The sequence below is a fragment of the Mus caroli genome, chromosome 7 (genome assembly GCF_900094665.2).
Source record: "Mus caroli chromosome 7, CAROLI_EIJ_v1.1, whole genome shotgun sequence".
NCBI lineage: Eukaryota > Metazoa > Chordata > Mammalia > Rodentia > Muridae > Mus > Mus caroli.
Genome location: NC_034576.1, coordinates 61,197,256 through 61,218,765, shown reverse-complemented (window position 1 = coordinate 61,218,765; position 21,510 = coordinate 61,197,256). Strand labels below are relative to the sequence as shown.

The 21,510-nt window shown below is 42.8% G+C and overlaps 1 protein-coding gene across 1 annotated transcript in view; it reads right to left on the bottom strand.

Moving 5' to 3' along the window:
- Atp10a (ATPase phospholipid transporting 10A (putative)) overlaps positions 1-21,510 on the bottom strand; it is a 99,532-nt gene that overhangs the window by 31,888 nt on the left and 46,134 nt on the right. Inside the window, exons 5-10 of the mRNA XM_029479570.1 lie at positions 10,598-10,704; positions 10,095-10,226; positions 8,873-9,003; positions 7,025-7,277; positions 4,176-4,393; positions 710-904 (exon numbers count right to left, since the gene is read on the bottom strand). Of these exons, the coding sequence (XP_029335430.1) occupies positions 710-904; positions 4,176-4,393; positions 7,025-7,277; positions 8,873-9,003; positions 10,095-10,226; positions 10,598-10,704 (1,036 nt within the window). The remainder of the gene's footprint in view (positions 1-709; positions 905-4,175; positions 4,394-7,024; positions 7,278-8,872; positions 9,004-10,094; positions 10,227-10,597; positions 10,705-21,510) is intronic.

Sequence of the window (21,510 nt, the reverse complement as noted above, 5' to 3'; positions counted from 1 at the left end):
TTCCCTCCAAAAAGAATCGTAATGGTACACCAAAGGAAATTCAACTTTGGTTCTGCTGTTTACAAAATGCTAAATGACCTCTGACTGAATCTCTCTCATTCACTTCACCTTGAGAAATCATGATAAATGTATTTATTATGATCACCTCATATCTTCTATATCCAAAATTTGACTCTGAGACCTTCCTTTAAATGCTCACCACAGCTCTATGGCCCAGATGACACCGCGATTAGAATAGCATGTCTAAAAGGCTTCCAGTCAAGAGTGAGGTTTGCACATGTTACTCCCAGAATCTGTTCCCAGCCTATCTTTATCATCTCTCTTATATGATGCTGGAAGCCCAAGACTCTGGATAAAATCACTTTGGCTAGCCATCATTCGACCTCTGCCCAAAGCCGTAAGGCCCAGGAAGTCCCAGGGTAAGTGGGATTTCCTTGAAGTCATGTGTTACCCTTGAGGCCAAGTTTTCACTGGCCTCTATATGGATGCTTTCCATCATGGGCTCAAAAGGTATCTAAACAACCTGTCCTTTCACCTACTGCAGCTTGGTACCCTCTTTCCTTCATACAAAGCATCCTGTTGCTTCTCCTTATGCCTGAGGGACTACTCACAAGCAGCTTCCTGCAGGAAAGTGAAGCATGCTCACTACCTTCAGACAGCTATCACGATGAAGGGCATTTTGGGGTCTCATAGCTTTTGCAGAACTTGCCTTTTGTCGTGGTTGGTCTGGAGAGGTGACAACTACTGTATTGCAGATGGTGAGTGCGATGAAGAAATCAAAAACATCAGACAGCTCGGGTGAGAGATGGGCCAGAGGGTGTTCCTGGTGCCTTGCAATGGCGAGGAATCGGTCACACTCGCTCACCTTCTCCAACAGCTTGGGGTCAGGTGTAATGTCTTTCTCCTGGGGAGAAAATAGGGCTACATGATGTGTTTGACCCATTAACTTGCCAAGTGGTTTGGTTATTAACTATGTAAGTAGACTTAAATTTATTATAAGGTGTGAATAGAATTTAATCCCACTACAGACATAACACTTTACAATTCTACATCATATGAAACCTCAATTGTTTAAAATACTTATATATTTAAATAAATACATATTTATTGTCATTATGTGTGAATATACTTCTTAAAGAGATAAAACAGATGATATACAATCAGTATAGAAAATCTCAACAAGTCTACATCTCATGAACCCACAAAATGTCTACTTTTTGAAAGCAATGTTATACATTTCCTTGAGATCTCACATCTTTACATTTAGATAATTAAATTAGTTTACATAATCAATATATTTTATATGAAAATCAACAGTTGTCTAACAAAGCATATCATAGGAACTTTTTCATGGCTTAAAATTGTATGAGAACACATTTTAAAAACCATCCTCCAAGTAGACAGAGACATTATGATTATCTGGCTAACCTTTCTCACTAGATATTTAACTTTTTTTCTGTTGTAATTTTGTTTTATTTATTTTTTAATTAATTATTTTATTTATTTATATTTCAAATGTTAATCCCCTTCCCAGTCTCCCCTCTGTATCCCCCCACTCCATACCCCTCCCCTTTGTCTCTAAGAGAGTGCTCACCCATCCACATATCCACTCCCACCTACCCCTCTAGCATTCCCCTTTGCTGGGACAACATGCCTCCACAGGACCAAGTGCCTCCCACTGATGCCAAATAAGACAGTCCTCTGCTACATAGGTAGCAAGAGCCATGGATCAACTCATGTATACTCTTTGGTTGGTACTTTAGTTCCTGGGAGCTCTAAGTGGTCCAGTTAGTAGATATTGTTATTCTTCCTACAGGGTTGCAATCCCTTTCAGCTCTTTCAGATCTTTCCTTAACTCTTCCATTGGGGTCCTCAAGCTCACTCCAATGGTTAGCTGTGATATCTGCATCTGTCTTAGTCATATGCTGGCAAAGCCTCTCAGAGGAGAGCTGCACCAGGCTCCTGTCTACAAGCACTTCTTGGCATCACCAATAATGTTGAGGTTTGATATCTGCAGAATGGATAGGTCCCAAGATGGGGGATGGTTTTGGATGGTCTTTCCTTCACTCTCTGCTCATTTTTTTTGTTCCTGCATTTCCTTTAGATAGGAGCAATTCTGGGTTAAAGATTTTGAGATGGGTGGATGGCCCCACCCCTCAACTGGGGGCCATGTCTATCTACTGGAGGTAGTCTCTTGAGGTTCTATCTCCCCACTGTTGTGTATTTCAGATCTGGGAGCCTCCCACATCTCTGGAGTCTGGAACTCACTAGCGGTTCCCAGCCCCCACCCTGTCCCCTACTCCCCAATGCTATTTCTATTCATTCTCCTGACTCTGCACTTCTCTCCTGTCTCTTCCCATACCTGATCCTGTCTCCTCTTTCCCCTCCTCCTCCCCTCTCCCACCCAGTTCCTCCCTCCCTCTGCCTCATATGATTATTTTGTTCCCTTATCTAAGTGGGACTGAAGCATCCACACTTTGGCCTTTCTTCTTGTTAAGCTTCATATGGTCTGTGAGTTATACTGTGGGTATTCTGAGCTTTTGGGCTAATATCCACTTATCAGTGAGTGCATAACATGTATGCCCTTTTGTGTCTGAGATACCTCACTCAGAATGATATTTTCTAGTTCCATCCATTTGCCTTCAAAATCTGTGAATTCATCATTTTTAGTAGCTGAGTAGTATTCCACTGTGTAAATACGCCACATTTTCTGTATCCATTCTTCTGTTGAGGGATATATGGGTTGTCTCCAGCTTCTGGCTATTATGAATAAGGCTGCTATGAACATAGTGGAGCATGTGTCTTTGTTGGGGCATCTTTTGGGTATATGCCCAGTAGTGGTATAGCTGGGTTTTCAGATAGAACTATTTCCAATTTTCTGAGGAACCACCACATTGATTTTCAAAGTGGTTGTACCAGCTTGCAATCCCACTGGCAATGGAGGAGTGTTCCTCTTTCTTCACTTCCTAGCCAGCACCTGCTGTCACTTGAGTTTTTGAGCTTAGCCATTCTAATTGGTGTGAGGTGGAATCTCAGGGTTGTCTTGGTTTGCTTTTCCCTGACGACTAAGGATGCTGTCTATTTCCTTTAGGTGCTGCTCAGCCATGAGAGATCCCTCAATTGATAATTCTTTGTTTAGCTCTGTATCCCAGTTTTAATTGGGTTATTTATTTTTTCTGGAGTCTAACTTCTTGAGTTCTTTGTATATTTTGGGTATTAGCCCTCTGTTGGATGTAGGGTTGGTAAAGATCTTTAGGTTGCCGTTTTGTCCTATTGACAATCTTCTTTGCCTTACAGAAAATTTTTAGTTTCATGACATCCCACTTATCAATTGCTGATCTTTTTCACTAGATATTTAACCTTCATCATTCGTCCAGTATAAATAACATATCGGTAAACTTCTTCTACCATAATTGTTGATTGAGTGACTGAATTTCTGGAATATAACTTTTGAGTACTTCATGTAGTCTGGATATACACTGTAGAATGCTGGAAGAGAAATAGGTTCTTCTTGCATCCCAGAGCCTTCCTTCCCACATGACAGATGTAAACCCAAAGATTAGCATCCACAATTCTAGATGCCTGTACTTAAATGGTAGCTTCTACATGGGTCTAGAAAGTCTCAAAAGAATGAGGCCATTCAAAGTTAGCACAATTAACTCCTCCTCTGTTCTTAAAACATAGCGAAAGGACCCTTTCAGAACTTGTTACTCACTTTGAGAAATTCCCCTGCCTAATGATAGCAATCCAAAAACACACTGGCCATGGAGAAGACAAGAGAGAAGCAGTTTTCTATGCTGTGTGCTCATCTAATTAAAACTTTATGGGGCAGGTAATTGGCTCTTCCTTTTCACACATGTCATCTTGTTCTGATGTTTTGTTCATTTCATTTGGCTAGGCTTCCTCCTCTTTGTCACCCTCTTCAGATGGCTCACTTAGCAACCACGCAACATCAGATACCACGGCGAAGAGGCTGGATAAATGTTTCAGGAAAGATAAAATGGTGTAGAGGGGTGTTTCTAGAAAGCTTCTGTGCCTGGAGCACAGCCAAGCCTGAGCTTATTTGTGTGATGGAAAAGAGGTAATTTTGGTTATCAGAGACAGTGGACAGTGGAAAGAAAGCAGAGTGATAGGCTTCCATCCCTTCAGAAGGGTCACCCACTGCCTGCACTCACCATGGGGCTGCTGAAGGCAGTGTGCTTAGACAGCATGCTGGCTCTCTTGGCCTCAGCCCGACTGCCTGTGCGCCGGTGGGACTTGATACTTTGGGTCTTATGAGTCATCCAGATGCTCTGATGGCTCCCAGTGCTGCCACGGTGGGATATTGTGCCCACCTTGGACACCACTTCCTCCTCTTCTGAGTCCACCTCTTGATACCTGGCCAGTCGCTGAGCTGTGGAGATAGGGACAAAATGTTAGACATCAATGGGGGCAGACTGAATTAATTCAGGATGTTGTAGGTTCCATGAGCCTATGTCTCAGAGGGCACCCAATCCCCACTCTCCAATGGTAAGGCTATAGTTAGTATTTCAAGGGGATTTAAAATGTTTCTCCAGCATTCTTACTCACTTGCATTCTCCATGAACTGAGTGGAGCTAATAGAGAGGGGGCTGTCTACATGTACCAGTAGACCGTTAAGTTCTATAGAACAACAAGGTTCACTCTCTTGAGGTTGCACAGTCTGATCGCATGTAGTCAGGCCTGAGCCCAGCCAGTGAGGCTCTATCCAAGAGGATCTGGACTACATTCCTGAGATTGGACCTTGGGGATTCACTTGCCAGTGAGGTCCCCATATTCACATGAGTGCCTGAAAAATGGCATGAAGAAGAGCTCATGCCACTGGTGTTTTTTTTTTTTTTTTTTTTTTTGCCAGTGGCTCTGAACAAATCATTCCAGGATTTCCAGGTTAGAATGGCTCTTTGAGACATGGGTGAGCAATAAGCAATGTATTCAGAATTACTCTTTCAAACTAAGCATTTAATCAGAAGTTCAAGTGCAGGCACAGCACTTGGTAGAAATATTAGGGCAGCCTAATATCAGGAGGTTCTGATCTCCAGAGAAGTGAGTGTCCATGGTATTACTCAGCCATGTGAGCAATTCTTTTCTATTTATCACCAGTCCCTCTTTCAGAGATAAAAAGAACAGGGATAAGGAAGGAGTCACCTCCCAATGTCATCAGGCTAAGTTCTTCTCCATACCAGGATGCCAAACATCCCCTCTGTTCTCTGGTGACATATGGCCTAGTGTGCCTGCTGGATTGCAAGGAGGAGAAAAGCCTGGGCACATAGCTGTTGTGCCCACTTTCTGTTATTGTGAATTGAATTAACTCCAGCCTGGAGAGGAGCAACCTATACCTTCAGGCCTCCTCCTCCTTCTCTCTGAAGCTGTGGAGCCTGAAAGGAGCTACTTCTGTTGTACTGTTTGTAACTGTAGAGGCCTTGGAGAAGCCTACACATAGGCATGCAGCCAGCTAGCTGTAGGTTATTAGGTCAAGAGGTGAGAGAAGAATATGCCCATAGTCTCTGTGGCTAGCTTTGGTATGTGAGCTCTGGCAAACCATGGGCTGAACTGATTGGAGATAATTTGTTTCCGTCCTGGCACTTCTGCACAGCACAAAGATGCATAAAAACTTTTATTCCTCAAATACTTAACTGTTTCCTCTGGAAGTGACAGAACCTGTTAACTTTATCTTTGCATTTGACTTCTGTCAAATCTAGGATTCTGTCCCATAAAGTCTCAGATGACAACTTTATTTTTTAATTGTGCTATTAATATTATCTTTTATTGACAAATCATAACTGAACATATTTAGACGGTGCAGATGTTTTGTTTTGGCATAGTATAAAATGTGCTATAAATACACATGAAACTATTTACTATATCCATTACCTCACCCTCAGTGGATATATCAGCATTGATTGAAGGCAATGGTGTGCTAGAGATCTCAAACCTGCTCTTGCCTGTCTGAAACTGAGTCCGAGCTCTACAAGGCTTCTACAAACACAATGCCTGGGACTATACTTCAGTGCACAAAGCTGAGTAAGTGGGCAGCGAAAGGGGAGGCAAGAGGGTTAGAGTGTGCGGTAGGGACCGGGGAATGAGGTTAGGAAGGTAGACAGGGTAGATAGGCAAAGGCATGGAAAACACCACTAGCAGTTTACTTGGGGTGCACATGAAAGTGTTAAACAGTAGGTATCCTCTGCTTTCTGTTATATTGTATACAAAGGAAGATAGTAGCCATCAAGATAATTCTTAGGTGCTGGAGAGATAGCTCAGTAGCTACTGATCCAGCCACTCACTGCTTCTCCCATTGCCCACTTTATTCTCTAGGCAGTCTGTGCTTTTTTGCTTTTCTTATTGGAAAGAAGGGAACTGTGGGGCGTGGGGAGAAGGAGGGTGAGGGGGGGGGACTCACTCAAAATTGCTATTACTCCAGAACTATGACTGAAGTGCAGGCATCTTCATCACTGTATTTTCTCTTGGCAAGGGGCTTAAGGAAGCTTGGTGATTTTTGCCTGAGCCTTTCTTCAGCAAGAAGGGAGGCAGCAAAGGATAAGGAAAGGAAAGACAGGAGGCAGGGCTAGAGACTCATTTCTCTCAGCCTTGAATAGACATTGTGTTCCAAGGCTAAGAATGCATTGTAAAGTACACAGTGCCCGTCTGAGAATTTTCAGCTGATAACTGAAAGATAAATGAGTGACAACAGAAAATCTCTCTGCCCCTCTGTGGTGCAAAGTGAAGCCACTGCAGAAACTAGCACTTCAAGGGTGTGCTGTCTGGCTGCTGTGCTTGCCTGGCAGAAAATGAGCCAAAACAGATGCATATCATTCCAGACACGGCAGCGAGCACGACAATGTCAGCTCATTCTATAAATAGTTCTGGGCTCCCAAGTGATCAAGAAAGATTTATCTTCCCTTCAGCCAGCAAACCCTGAACCTTGTGGACTGTCTCCTGCCCATGCAGAATTTGGAGAGAGCAGTTCTCTAATCCAGCCCAGACTGGAGGCTTCTGTTCTCACACTCACCATTGGCATCGTGAGAATATTCTATGCCGGACACAGTGCATCTTCGAAAGACCATCTTGTTCTCAGTTAATGTGCCTGTTTTGTCTGAGAAGATGTATTTTATCTGCCCTAAGTCTTCTGTTATGTTCAGAGCTCGGCACTGCAGCTGTGAATCTGTCTCTTCATCATAGAGCTCTATATCTTGGTTAATGAAGTATACTTGGCACACTTTAACAATTTCAATGGAAACATATAAGGAAATTGGAATCAAAACCTAGAATACAAAGGCACACAGGATGAATGACTATGAGCACCAGGGAGCAGTTCTCAGTTAATACAATCAAATCAAATGACAAATGACCAAGGAAGCAGGAACTGTACTGTACCTTTAAGAGCTTAAATGGGTTGGCTTAAAGTCACTATTGGAAAAGGATTAAAAGTACTGGCAAAGAGTTTAAACTAGAATAGCCTAGGCTGGTGCAATTGCAGAGCGGAAATCCACTCCTATGTCTGGAAGGATAACGATGGCCTGGAGACTAAGTTGTGCTTGAGAGGGGCTAGGAAAGGAAAGAGAGAAGAGAAGAAAACAGGCACAGTCAGAGTCCTCATGAGCAAAGTCACCTCTAACTATAGCAGCACTCTCCCTCATGTTTCCCCTGAGCCCCAGTGACAGGAGCTGTCTATTACCCAAGGATGCGCTCCACAGTCCAGGGGGCAGCCATGGGATGAAAAGAGTTGTTTCAGAGGCTGGTTTTATGTTGCGGTACAATTTCCTGATCTTGAGCAATAGAGAGCAAATGCAAGATGGCTCGAGAAAAAAAAATGCAGTGTGGTTTGATCATTCAAGACCAAATTTCTGGAAATGAATGTTTATTTATAGAGCCACAACACTCACCTAATATTTATGAGCCCAGAATATCATCTTCTGACTAACTGGGTTCTCTTGGTAAATTAATTATGTTAATAAGACACCAACTATTATCCTAACTCAAGGCTAGAACAAAATTTACATTTACCAAAAAAAAAAAAAAACCAACATAAAACAAAAAACAAAACCTAATTTGCAATGTTAAATGATACTGTTTTCCAACTGTAGGAAGGAACCACTTGTGATAAGGCGAGGCTGGACACAGCCTCTGGTTGCTCTGTCCTCACACAGGCTAGTTGTGACCATCACTGTCCCTTAGAGCTCTGAGGATGTTTTTACTCTTTTAACAGACCTTTCTGGTGCTGCCATTCAGTTACAGATAGGGAGGCATGTGAATGCATATGACTGTTACTGAATACTAATGCTAATATATGCAGCAGCATCAGAATGAATTCTGGGAGAGGGGCTCATCTGCAGAGATGCTGTGAATGAAATAGCTTGGGGTTTTGCTTGTAGCAAAGTATTCAGGTTGGCTGCCTCGATTTCATGGAGAACTACATCACTAGAACACACTCATGTCAGGGAACTGGGTGAGGGGCGAATGTGGATGTCCTCTATTAGTGTATGAAAATTTCTGTAGGTCTAAATATTATTCCCAGATTAAATTTATTTTTTAAAAGAGGACTGAGGATGTACATCAATGGTTAGAGCACTTGCCTAGCGTGTGTGAGGCTAATTATAATAAATTAGTAATAATTCATAAATAGTAATAGAAAAACAGAGAAAAAATGGGAAAACTCAATCCCCAAAGCATTGATCAGTTAAAGAAAAGCAAAGAAGAGAATGAACTGGAAAGTCACCAAAGAGCCTTCAAACACAACAAAAAGCAGCGTGGATTTGTGATTCTTCAAGATGCAGAATTGATAGAAAATTCTTTGCAAGATTTTTGAGTTCTCGAGAGGAAAGCAAAGTAATTACCATATAATATTTATTACTGTTACCTGCAAAACTATTATCATCGTAAAAAATGAGTAAACTGCAGCTGTGGCTGGGGATAAAGAGCTGCCATCAGACTCGGGAACATCAAATAATGCTTTTTTCTCTTGATAGCGCCGAACCCACAATCCATGCCCTGTGCATGTTTAAAGAGAGGCATCATTCATCTGACAGGAAAGAAAGAACGCTGCTTGGGAAAATTAAGACATTTTTTTTAAAAATTGTTACTGACATATTGTTATTGACATATTCGTTCTATCAGCTTTCTTTGTCATAAAAGAAAGCACCCTTCGGCAGGCAGCTGGGAAGAGTGCACACTGTGTTTTGCTCCCATCCAGAGTTTCTTAAACTGTGTATGGTACTACACTTGTGATCATGTCACTTGGGAGGCTAAGGTAGAAGGATCAAACATTCTCCCCCATCCTAGACAACATAGCAAGAACACCACAACTTCACTCATGGGTTTCCTATTGATGGTGCTGAATGGCACCACTGATCCTGATATAAAACACGGCCTGTGTGCTGGGAGAATGACTTCATCATCCAGGTGCCTCAAAAACAGAGTCATAACGGCCTGGGTAAACACGCATTAGGACCTAAATACTGCCCATGTGGTCCCTTCTTGGAGATTCAACTTTCACATGTTACAGTTTCTAAGAAGTCAAGGGTTATGCATGTTTCTTGCTAAACTAATTTGCACACCTCTCTGGTTACAGAAACCTTTTGGTGTTCTATGTGGCTCTGCTTTAATCATCTGACACCATGATATACCAGTCTGGTCCATGTTGACAAGGTAGGGACAAGGTATAAATCAAGTGCTGGAGCCTCAAAACATGCTACTGAAAAGGTTATACAATCTTTTGGTCCCCTTCTAAGACCCATATTGTTGTTTTCTCTTTTGTTATACTGCCTCACTGCTATATGTGTTCCTCTCCTGTCGCTAGCTTTCATCACTATTGCTGAATCCTCTTTCACTGGACTCATTACTACGGCTATGATCACTCCCATCCAAGTAGCCTTCAACTCCAAAAGGAACATTACTCTGCAAGCTCATTCACCTCAGTGTGGCCACACTGATGCTGATGCAGGCACTCTTGGAATCCAAGTAGTGAAAATGGTGTTTTGACCTTTAAGGTGCTGGGGCTAGTGGAGTCAGGATAGCCTCCAAGCTTGCCTGTAGGCTGTGCAGCAGTCTACTTCACTGAGGACTCATCTTGGGAGACTTACCAACCGCTGAAAATAGAGATATACAAACGAGGAGAAGGACACACCAGAGGACATCGCAGTTCATCTGCCTTTCAAGCTGGCTGCGCTTGTAGCGGGGCCCACTATTGTTCAGCAGGGCTTTGGTTTCATGTCCTGCAGAGGAGGATGGAGGGGTATGAAATACCAGTCTCCTAAAGACAAGGAACCAGGGACTGGATCCTACAGAGCAATTATGCTGGATTTCAGCTCTCTAAGAACCTTGGTCAAAATAGGATCCAGAATGCATTATATAACAACTGTAAAATGAACAGAAAGAAATATTCTAAAGAAAACGGAAGAACACTTCGATTGAGTTGTTATTAGAACTTTTTTTTGATACTTTTCTGTTTTCCTAAATTTTAACTTCCCAATTTCCTACAATGGGTATGCACAACTTTTAATATGAGATAGAAATTAGAAAGAAACAATGGGGAGTACGTAGCACAGTGTGGCAGTAGATGGTCTTAGGTGTAGCCTGTGCCTACCTGCGTAGATGACAATTCCAGCCACAGCTTCTGTGTTTCTGATGGTGCACCCACGAAGCAGCAAGTTTTCCTTATGCAGCCCAGCCTTCTCCCCATTGCTGTGCATGCTGTGGAAGAACACGGAGCAGGGTATGTCACATGGCTGCACAAGTACTTTGTTGAAGTACCCAGAAGGCCCTGCCATGGCTGTCTGGTTGTAACTCCATAGCAACTCTGAGGAAGCTGCTGCAAATTAGCATAGAAGTCCCAAAGCTGCTATTTATCTACTTTGAATGGGATTAATTGGGAACTGACTACAGAAAGTGCCAATTCTGTAGGGCAGACCTGGGAAGCTGACAAGGACAGTCTCGCTGGGTGATAGCTGGTACATCTATCTACTCTGCCAGAAATGAGAGTGCCAGTCAGTGCCTTGGGATGTCACAAAACACACCTAGCCCTTGAGAAGGGATGGTATGAATTTTGACAGCAGTTTGTGAGTGTGTGTGTCTGTGTGTCTGTGTGTGTGTGTCTGTGTGTGTGTGAGTGAGTGAGTTTCCCTATCTTAAGTGTAAGCGTATATGCCAACAAGTGTGTATAGGTACCAACATGGAGCAGACATCTATTACCCTCCTCTATCCTTTTTTGCCTTGTTTCCTTGTTTCCTTGAGACAGGGTCTGTATTGAACCCAGGGCTTATCATTTTTCAGCCAAGTTGTATGGCCAGCAAATGCAGCTGTCTTTTTGTTTCTGTTCCCAGCTTCTGCTTCCTGTGCTAGTGCCACAGGTATGGATGGCCACACCTTATCTTTACATGGGTGCTGGGGATTTGAACTCAGATCCTCATGTGTACATGTTCTCTTAGTCAATGAGCCCCGTTCCTCAAACCCAATTTTGGCATCACTTTACATCTATCTTTCATAAAGTTATGAAGAAATTAATATATTTAATCTGAGATATATGTAAATGCTATGAGCATTACAAATTGTGTCAGTGCTGTACAGAATCAAAAGTACTGTTCAAGTTTAAGCCATTGACTTTAAAACTTGTCCTCTTGGTCCAATGACCAGTGCTGTCCAACAGGGTCTACACTAGCACTATACTGGAGCAGACCCAGGAGCCCAATATATAGGCTACCTTCCCATACCCACCATAGACATCCTTCTCCCCTCCCTTATCAAAATCAAAATGTCTCCTCTTGGCAACTCAGGCAAATCTAAAAGTCTTTCATTCCTAACAGCTCCTAGAGTGGTGCACATTAGCTGCAGAAATAAATATATTTTTAATGGTGAAGAGAAACTATAAAATCAAGACTACAATGCTTGTTGTGCTTAAGTGTATTGCAGTTCATTTAACATAATTCACCACAGTGCCAGTTCTTCTGCAGAGTATGTAGAAAGGGACACTCAAGGGACGATTAAATAAGTCCTATGACGAAGGCTCACAGCAGGAAAACCAAGACAAAGGTTAAAAGCTCAAGCTAAGCATCAAGAGATTGGGCAGATACACACAAAGACAGATACATACAAAGCCCTACCCCATTACTGTCCCATTACCAGATAAAAAACTTCAATGTTAGCCGGGCGTGGTGGCGCACGCCTTTAATCCCAGCACTCGGGAGGCAGAGGCAGGCGGATTTCTGAGTTCGAGGCCAGCTTGGTCTACAAAGTGAGTTCCAGGACAGCCAGAGCTACACAGAGAAACCCTGTCTCGAAAAACCACAAAAAAAAAAAAAAACTTCAATGTTGTATTTCTCATGTGGATATTTCTTTAGTGACAACTAGACATGAAAAAAATTCCATTGGGCAGCAGTGGAAAAAGAAAAGCCCACTTTTCTAGAAACAAGATGAACTCAGCAAAAATAAGAATAGTATTTCATATTCAACCTTCTCTGATATCATGTGTAACTACTGGCAGTCCTCTATATCTCTGAGCATTGCACCTGCAGATTCAACCAGCTATAGGTAGATGACACTGGGGGTGACGAATTCTCTATAGTTAACAGGTTGATTTTATTTTTCTTGTTATTTCTTTTTTTTCTCTTTTTCCAATTTTTTATTAGGTATTTTCTTCATTTACATTTCAAATGCTACCCCAAAAGTCACCTATACCCTCCCCCCACCCTGCTCCCTTGCCCACCCACTCTCACGTCTTGACCCTGGTGTTCCCCTGTCCTGGGGCATATAAAGTTTGCAAGACCAAGGGGCCTCTCTTCCCAATGATGGCGGACTAGGCCATCCATCTTCTGCTACGTATGCAGCTAGAGACACAAGCTCTGGGGGTACTGGTTAGTTCATATTGTTTTTCCACCTATAGGGTTGCAGACCCCTTAAGCTCCTTGGGAACTTTCTTTAGCTCCTCCATTGGGGGCCCTGTGAGCATCCAGTTCTGTGTTTGCCAGGCATTGGCATAGCCTCACAAGAGAAAGCTATATCAGTGTCCTTTCAGCAAAATCTTGCTAGTGTATGCAATAGTGTCTGCATTTGGTGGCTGATTATGGGATCGATCCCCAGCTGGGGCCATCTCTGGATGGTCCATCCTTTAGTCTCAGCTCCAAACTTTGTCTCTGTAACTCCTTCCATGGGTGATTTATTCCCAAATTCTAGGAAGAGGCGAAGTGTCCACACTTTAGTCTTTGTTCTTCTTGAGTTTCATATGTTTTGCAAATTGTATCTTGGGTATTCTAAGTTTCTGGGCTAATACCCACTTATCAGTGAGTACTTGTTATTTCTTGAAAATACAGTATACAACTATTTGCACTATATAGTTTTTATATCATATTATTTAGAATTTACAGGAAGATATGTGTAGTTCATATGCAAACATTATGCTATTTTATATATGACTTGAATGTTTGAGTTTTGGAATTCATAGTGAAGAGTTCTGTGAATAACCTCCAAGGTATTGAGGATCTAAGAATTGTCTTTCACTCTCTCTGTCTCTACCTGTCTTTTCCTCTCCCCCTCTCTTTCTCTCTCTCTCCCCCCCCATGTGTGTGTCTCTGTGTGTGTGTGTGTGTGTGTGTGTGTGTGTGTGTGTGTGTGTGTGTGTATCATACTAGAGATTAAACACAAGTCTTCCAAAATGCTAGGCAAGTGCACCTTGAAACTGAACAACACTCCTGAATCCAACAATGTGCCTTCAAATCAAATCAACTGAGGAGTAAACTCATCATCAGAAGTTGAACCAGCCTATATAAGGCTACAGGAACAGGCAGCAGATGCAGGCAGCACAGACATTCTCCCATGAGAAAAGTGCCCATATAAGAAGTGGAAGGAAGACTAGAGAAGAGAATAAGTGGTTCTAGCACTCAGTAACTGGTCTATTCATTGAACTTCTGAGGTAGTGTTCCCGTCAGTAGTAGAAGAGACACAGGCATGTATCTCAGTTGCAAAGATGCTCAAGAGGAAAGCCCACTAAACTGCCATTAGCACCTGTTTCTTGATTATAGGCCCAACTACATTGTCCCTAGAAATCATGTGTTGAAATCTCAATAACCAGAGCCCCAAGATATTTCAGTGTTTATAAGTAACTAGTTTAAATGTGAGCATGGGGCATCTCTAACCCAATCTGAGTGACCTTCTAAAAAGAGATTAGGACACAGACACACAGAGAGATGGCAATGGGAAAAGACATGGGCACAAGTTTGCCAGCCACAAGTCAAGCAGAGAAAGATTGAGAGAAATCAACACACTGATACGTTGGCCTTGCCCTTCCAGGCTCCAGAAAGAAGAAATAAACCTCTGTCTTCAATTCTGCCCAAGTGTGGTACTCTGTCCATGGCAACCAAGCACATCCTTTACCATTTAGTCTAGCCTACTTGGAAGTACTCATCTTGGTCAAGTCCTTAGGCTTCTTGACTCATCTAACCATGCTCTTCTTAATGAAAACTTTGGAAGCAAAACCATGAAGAACTGACTGCTAAGATCTAGTGATCCTGGGAAACAGCAGCACTCAAGCAGATGTGTCTGCTTTGCTCTCTCAAGAAGCATTGCATCTCTCTAACTCATATGCTGTTGAGAACAGGTCTCATTCATCTGAGTAGTGTGTGAGGAAAGGTGAGTATTGGCTACCACATACATGACAAAAGGACAGGCATGGGGGTGAAAAATCATCCAGCTGCACTGACATAGGAGGACAAGGCCTTGATGCTTAAGTAATGCCTACCAAGCCCCCAGTGCAAAGAAGTAGCAACTTGCAAAGGCTTGAAGTCAACTCTTTCTCCCGGGTAGCTAATGTGTACCACTTAGACACCAGGCATCTTCAATCTCTTCTGCTCTGAGGTAGTTCTATACCAACCTGGCCTTGAGGTCCACTAATGTATGATGAACTCCTATCTGCTTTTATATCACCACAGTGGTAAGACCTCAACATTATACTCCCTGAATTTTGTAATCCAAGGCCTTTATTTTTGCTCCATGTCTGAAGCGCTGCTCCAATTCAGGTTTTACAAACTCCTCTGCAGGAACCTGCAGCCCAGTCTTGCTGCCCTTGTCCTTCCTCATCTCAAGATATGCATGCAACCTTCTATCCATGCACATGAGCATGGCATTCCTCTAGGAGGAGACTTTGTAGGCTGTATACTTCCGTAGCTTCCATTACAGGCTGTCAACTCTGCAGTGCCTTAGCTCTCTGTAGGCTTCTGTGCTGGGCAGCCACCCACAGAAATGTCCTCCCCTCCTTATGCTGGCTTTGGTGTCAGAGGAGGTCCCTCTTATAGTGTGGGCTCAGTTTTACAGCCTTCATGTACACCATCTCTGCTAAACTTCTAGGTCCCCAGGCAGGATCCTCCTGTCTTATTACATTCTCTACTCTCTTGTCCCCCTAAGTAATTGGCAAATGCTGACTACTGCTCTGGCCTCGGCTTTTCATTGGATCTATTGAATGGGAATGTTGGGAGGGATGGTGAAGGATAGATGGGAGCAACAGGGGTTAGGGAGTAAATCTCCTGCACCTTCTTGGTCAGGGAGCATTGACTGACTGTGTCTTTTCACCTCGTGTCCACTCCTGCCCTTGACTCCACAGACCTTGGGGTGGTAACAACACAACTGTTCTTGATTCAGTATCTCCACTGCCACTTATACGTTTCCTCCATCCCTGTGCAGATAACTGAACTCTTACTTCCATGACTGTAAGAACACCTTCTGTCCCTCTCACTGATTGACACAGGCATGAAGGACAAAATGATAACAGTTTGGAACTGCTGAACCATAGGCAGAGTTTCTTTTGGTATAATACATTGTTCAGTTTTCTGTTCATCTAATTCAAATACATGTGGAAATGACCAAACTGCTTTGGGCTGATGTCCCGTTTTCTCGAGGGATGGTTATGTGAATGAAAGCACTCAAACATTGATGAATCTGGCTGATAAGATTACAGTTCACCTTAAAGCCTGCTCATTGCCACTGATGCTTGGATACATTTCACACAAATCTCACTCTCAACACTGGCTGGGAGAAGCTAAGGAACTGAAACAGTTCAATTGTCAGTAATGATCCTGCTGCTATACCTCTTGGGATATGGTGCTTTGAATAAGAATAGCTCCCTTAGGCTCATATATTTGAATACTTAGTCCCCACTTGCTGGACTGTTTAGGAGAGCTTAGGAGATGTGACCTGGTTGGAGAAGGTATGTCACTAGGTGTGGGTTTAGCCCAGTTTCACTTTCTTTCTGCCTCCTGCTTGAGGCTCAGGACGTGAGCTCCTGCTCTAGTGTCTGCCTGCATCCCTGCTGTCATACTCCTCACCATGATGGAAAAGTACTCACCTTCTGAGACTGTAAGCAAAGTCCATTATTAAATGCTTTCTCTTATAAGTGCCTTAGTCATGATGCTTCCTCCAGCAATAGTGCATTAACCAAAACACAAGATGACAAGAGTCCCTGCATTGGTCACCAGAGTGAGGAGGCTACCCAAGTAAGCAGGCTCCATTCCAGGGGCATTCAGCAGTCACCCTGGTGTTGTGATGACATGCAGGCAGGAAATCTCTGTGAATGCTTACTTTGGGGCAAAAATGGTAACTGAGAGAGCATAGTAGCTGGATATGCTTGCATGGAAAAATAGGCTTGAGATCAAAGCCTTCCCAAGAGATAAAAACAAAACCCTCTATTTTTTTTAAATCAACACAACAAAAAGCTATAATAATTATAAATGGACCCAACATCAAAGCAGGGAGATCTGAAGAGAAGAGCAGGCAACTGGCTTTATGATGTGAAATAAATTTTATATCAGACAAACAACCAGACATCCTATACCTTTGTTTTAGACCTCTGGATCATGCTCTCAAAGATCATCATGTAAGAGGCTGAGAAGTGGCTCAGTGGTTAAGCTTGCTTACCACTCTTTTAGAGGACCTGAGTTTGTTTCCCAATACACATGTCCTCCTGCTCAAAGCTGCCTGTAATTCTAACTTCATGGGCTCTGATGCTTTCTGGGCTCTGTCGATACCCACCCACACATATTCATGAATAATAAAAAAATCACCACATGCTGTGAAGTTGACTGGACATAGAAAAACAGAGGCTACCTGAGAAAGCTTTCTCTTCATCATAGGAAAGGCAAGGCTTAGGCCTATGCTAGTGAAAGAATTTTGGAAATAGCCAAAAGTGATGGAACTTCTGGGGATCTCATTAGGGGCTAATTATAAGGACTAATCTAAAGAATACAGAATACTAAAGTACACTTGAATCATGAAGCACCTGACATTTATCTCTTCCTAATAACCTACAATGTATTTCTTGTACCACACTATAAACTCATTTAAAGTACAAAGCTCATGCTTATACACACAGAGCTGTGAAATCACCAGCAAATAATTCAAGAATGTTTTCCCAACCCACAATGAAACCCTATACCACAGCCAGTCCTTCCTCTTCTTAGTCCTTTCCCCCAAACCCTGGTTAACTTCTGATTCGAAGCCTCAATCTTTAGACAGTCCTACAATTTCCTATCAATGGAACCACAAACTGAGGCAAACACTACCCTCTCTATACAATGGCTTCTATATTGCAAGGTATTTTAGATGGTTGTTTTACTTGCTTCTCAGGTTAACCTGGGGCTGAAGGAGCAGTCGTAGTACCTACAAAATTAGATCAGAGTGCAGAAATGCAAGGTAATTCCTATAACTGCCAGCTCTTGCAAGGGAATGATGAGGATCTAAAATTCTGAGTTACATTTTGTAAATAACAATGACCAAGTTTGGACTAAGTGGTCCATAAAACAGCACAATCTGCAGGCATGCCTAGCAGTGAGATTGGATGCATACCACGGCTCTCTAGCAAGTAGCTTTTCTCTCACAGAGACTGATGGGAGACCGCTCTGAGAAGATAACAGGAGCAAGAGTCCCTGAGCCCCTGACTAAGGACAGATTCTGTAGCTGATGTATTTTGTGAGCTAGGCCCCAATACAAGTATCAGGATGAGGTAGGCTGAGGATTCCTTCTCAGGGGAGGATAAAGAACTCAGCACAATCAGGCCTGCTCCTGGGAAAGGTACACCCCTCAATCCAGATCCCATACTGATATTCACTCACCTGCATCCATAGTCCTCTGTACTATTCCCATGAAGACAGCATTAGTCTGGCTAGCTGAAGCAGAGCTTCTCACTCTGTAGTGTCTTGGAGTCACAGGAAATTCTAAGTATGCTGCTGCCTACATCCCACCTCCAGAGAACCACCCAAAGTGAGCAGTGGAGCAGGGGTTCATTTGTCCCAGAGTCCATCCCATGGCCTACTTAAATTACCGTGCCCAAAAGAGATGCAAGAATCAGAGAGATGGGGGTAAGGATACAGTGGTCTAGGCAGGTGGCACTTAGACCACCTGTGTCTTTATGTCATGCCTCAGCCAAAGCTTTGTGGAGAAAAAGTAGAAAAACTAACAAGTGACTAATTGGAAAGCCAGGTATGAACTACATCATACTGTACGGGGTGTTTCTCTCTATAAATGTGCCTGCCAGGAGGACATTTATGTTGTCATTATAACAAAAGCTTGAGTTAGTGGAATAAAATCCATAGATGAGGCGTCTTCCACAGTGTCCAGAAGAAAAGGCAGAATTAGGACTCTGAGAGTTAGGTGCTGTGGGTGAGCCAAAGGCTACAAGCCACTCTGTACTCAAGACTTCATATATGCATACCTTCATATGCCCATTGCACATAACTAAACACAGTACTAGTATTAGTCTTCTCAAACGTTTTCTCCTTCTGACCACTGTCTATAGTTCCCAGGCCTTCATCTCTAGCTTTGACCCTTTTCAGGACGTACTTCTAGAGTGCTGAGCAACTGACACATGCTGCTCCATCCTCTGGACACTGGCCGTTCCATTTTGTTTTCCATGATGGCTATCACCTTTCTTGGACTCTGCGAAATCCAGAATATCCCTTCCAATGTCTCCTCCATTGAGTACTGCCCCATGTCGGCATTTGTTTCACATCAAAGATGATGTTCATAATTTGTAATTTTCCTCATGGCCTGGCATCTTCACTGACTAAATATAACATCTAGGCAAAGGGTCTTCAAATCTTTATCTCTAAGTCCCACCCTCACCTCAATCCCTGATGTGATTTAAATGTAACATGGTTGTCTTCCAATTCACAGAAATTAGAAACTTGATTGTGTGTGTCAGTGTTAAGAGGTACTGGCAACCTCACAGGGAAGGGAAAGAAGGTTGTTATTAGCCCTTCCCGAAGATCTGCCTTCCTGAATAGAGTTCCTACTCGTTTATAATCCCACTACAATGCCATTTACTGGGAAAACACATAGCTTGGATTCCTTGCCACAGTGTGAACCAATTTGTACTTTCAGATGTTGAAACCGGTACATAAGCATCTTTACATTTACCCAGATTTTACTATCAAATCAGTCATTCTGTTTACGAATTCGCCATAATCTCAAGCTAAGCAAACCTCAAATCCACCTTCCTATCTCATATAGCTTTCTTTTTTCTATTAGATATTTTCTTCATTTACATTTCAAATGTTATTCTGATATCCATAAAAGGCATACAATACTTGCAGTCACCTTGTGAACTACTCTCTTTCCTAATAATGATCTCTTATCTCCTGGCCCATCTCACTGGGTACTCGGTATTCCCTGTAGCAGCAAAGCTAACAGCAGCTTCTAGGATGGCAGTGGTCAGTATTTAGAAGGCACTTCCTATTATGAAAACCTTCGGTTCCAGGATTTCACCAAGTCTAGTCTGCACAGGGGGGAGTGTGGACTACGGAAGCTAACAGCTTCTGGGACAGGCAGAAGCCACAGACCTTCTGGGGCAGACCGCAATTGAGGCTCCAGACATCTGGACACCTTCCCTACCAGAGGAGAGGTGTCTGCCCCACCCAGGAGGGCTTTGCCACAGCATCTGGGGGAGCCATCTTGGGTTCCCGGATTCTACTGAGAATAGTCTGCACAGGTGTGTGTGTGGACTAACAGCTTCTGGGTCAGGCAGAAGAGACAGAGCTTCTGAGGCAGACCCCTTTTCAGACTCTGGACATCCAGGCACCTTTCCTGCTAGAGGAGAGATGTCCACACCACCAAGGAGGGCTTTGCCTCAGCACCTGGGGGAGCCATCTTGGTTCCCGGATCCCACGAAGACTACTCTGTGCAGGTGAGAGTGTGAACTACAGAAGCTACAATGATTCTGGGACAAGCCCTGTTTCAGGCCTTCATCTTCTGCCAGGAGGCAGGTCCAAATGCCAGACATCTATCCACCTTCCATGCAAGAGGAGAGCTTGCTTGCAGAGAGTACCCTAACCACTGAAACTCAGGAGAGAGCTAGTCTTCCAGGTCTGCTGATAGAGGCTAACAGAATCACGAGAGGAACAAGCACTAACCAGATACAAATATAACAACTAACTCCAGAGATTACCAGATGGTGAAAGGCAAAGGTAAGAATCTTACTAACAGAAACTAAGACCACTCACCATTATCAGAACCCACCACTCCCACCTCAGCCAGTCCTAGGCACCCCAACACACCCGAAAAGCTAGACCGGGATTTAAAAGCATATCTCACGATGATGGTAGAGGACATCAAGAAGGACTTTAATAACTTTCATAAGAAATACAGGAAAACACTGCTAAAGAGTTACAAGTCCTTACAGAAAAACAGAAAAACACAAACAAACAGGTAGAAGTCCTTCAAGAAAAACAGGAAAGCACATTCAAATAGGAGATGGAAATGAACAAAACCATACAAGACCTAAAAAGGGAAGTAGACACAATAAAAAAAAAAAACAAAAACAAATTGAGGCAACACTGGAGATAGAAACCCTAGGAAAGAAATCTGAAACGATAGATGCGAACATCAGCAACAGAATACAAGATATGGAAGAGAATATCAAGTGCAGAAGATTACATAGAGAACATTGGCACAACGTTCAAAGAAAATGCAAAATGCAAAAAGATCCTAACTCAAAACATCCAGGAAATCCAGGACACAATGAGAAAGCCAAACCTACAAATAACAGGAGTAGATAAAAATGAAGATTTTCAACATAAAGGGCCAGCAAATATCTTCAACAAAATTATAGAAGAAAGCATCCCAAACCTAAAGAAAGTGATGCCCATGAACACACAAGAAGCCTACAGAACTCCAAATAGACTGGACCATAAAAAAAATTCCTCCTGACACATAATAATCAGAACAACAAATGCACTATATAAAGAGAGAATATCACAAGCAGTAAGGGAAAAGGGTCAAGTAACATATAAAAGCAGCCTATCAGAATTACACCAGATTTCTTTACCAGAGACTATGAGAGACAGAAGATCCTGGACAGATGTTATACAGACACTAAGAGAACACAAATGCCAGCCCAGGCTACTATACCCAGCAAAACTTTCAATTACCATAGATGGAGAAACCAAGTATTCCATTATAAAACCAAATTCACACATTATCTTTCCACGAATCCACCTTTCAAAAAATAATAACAGAAAAAAAACA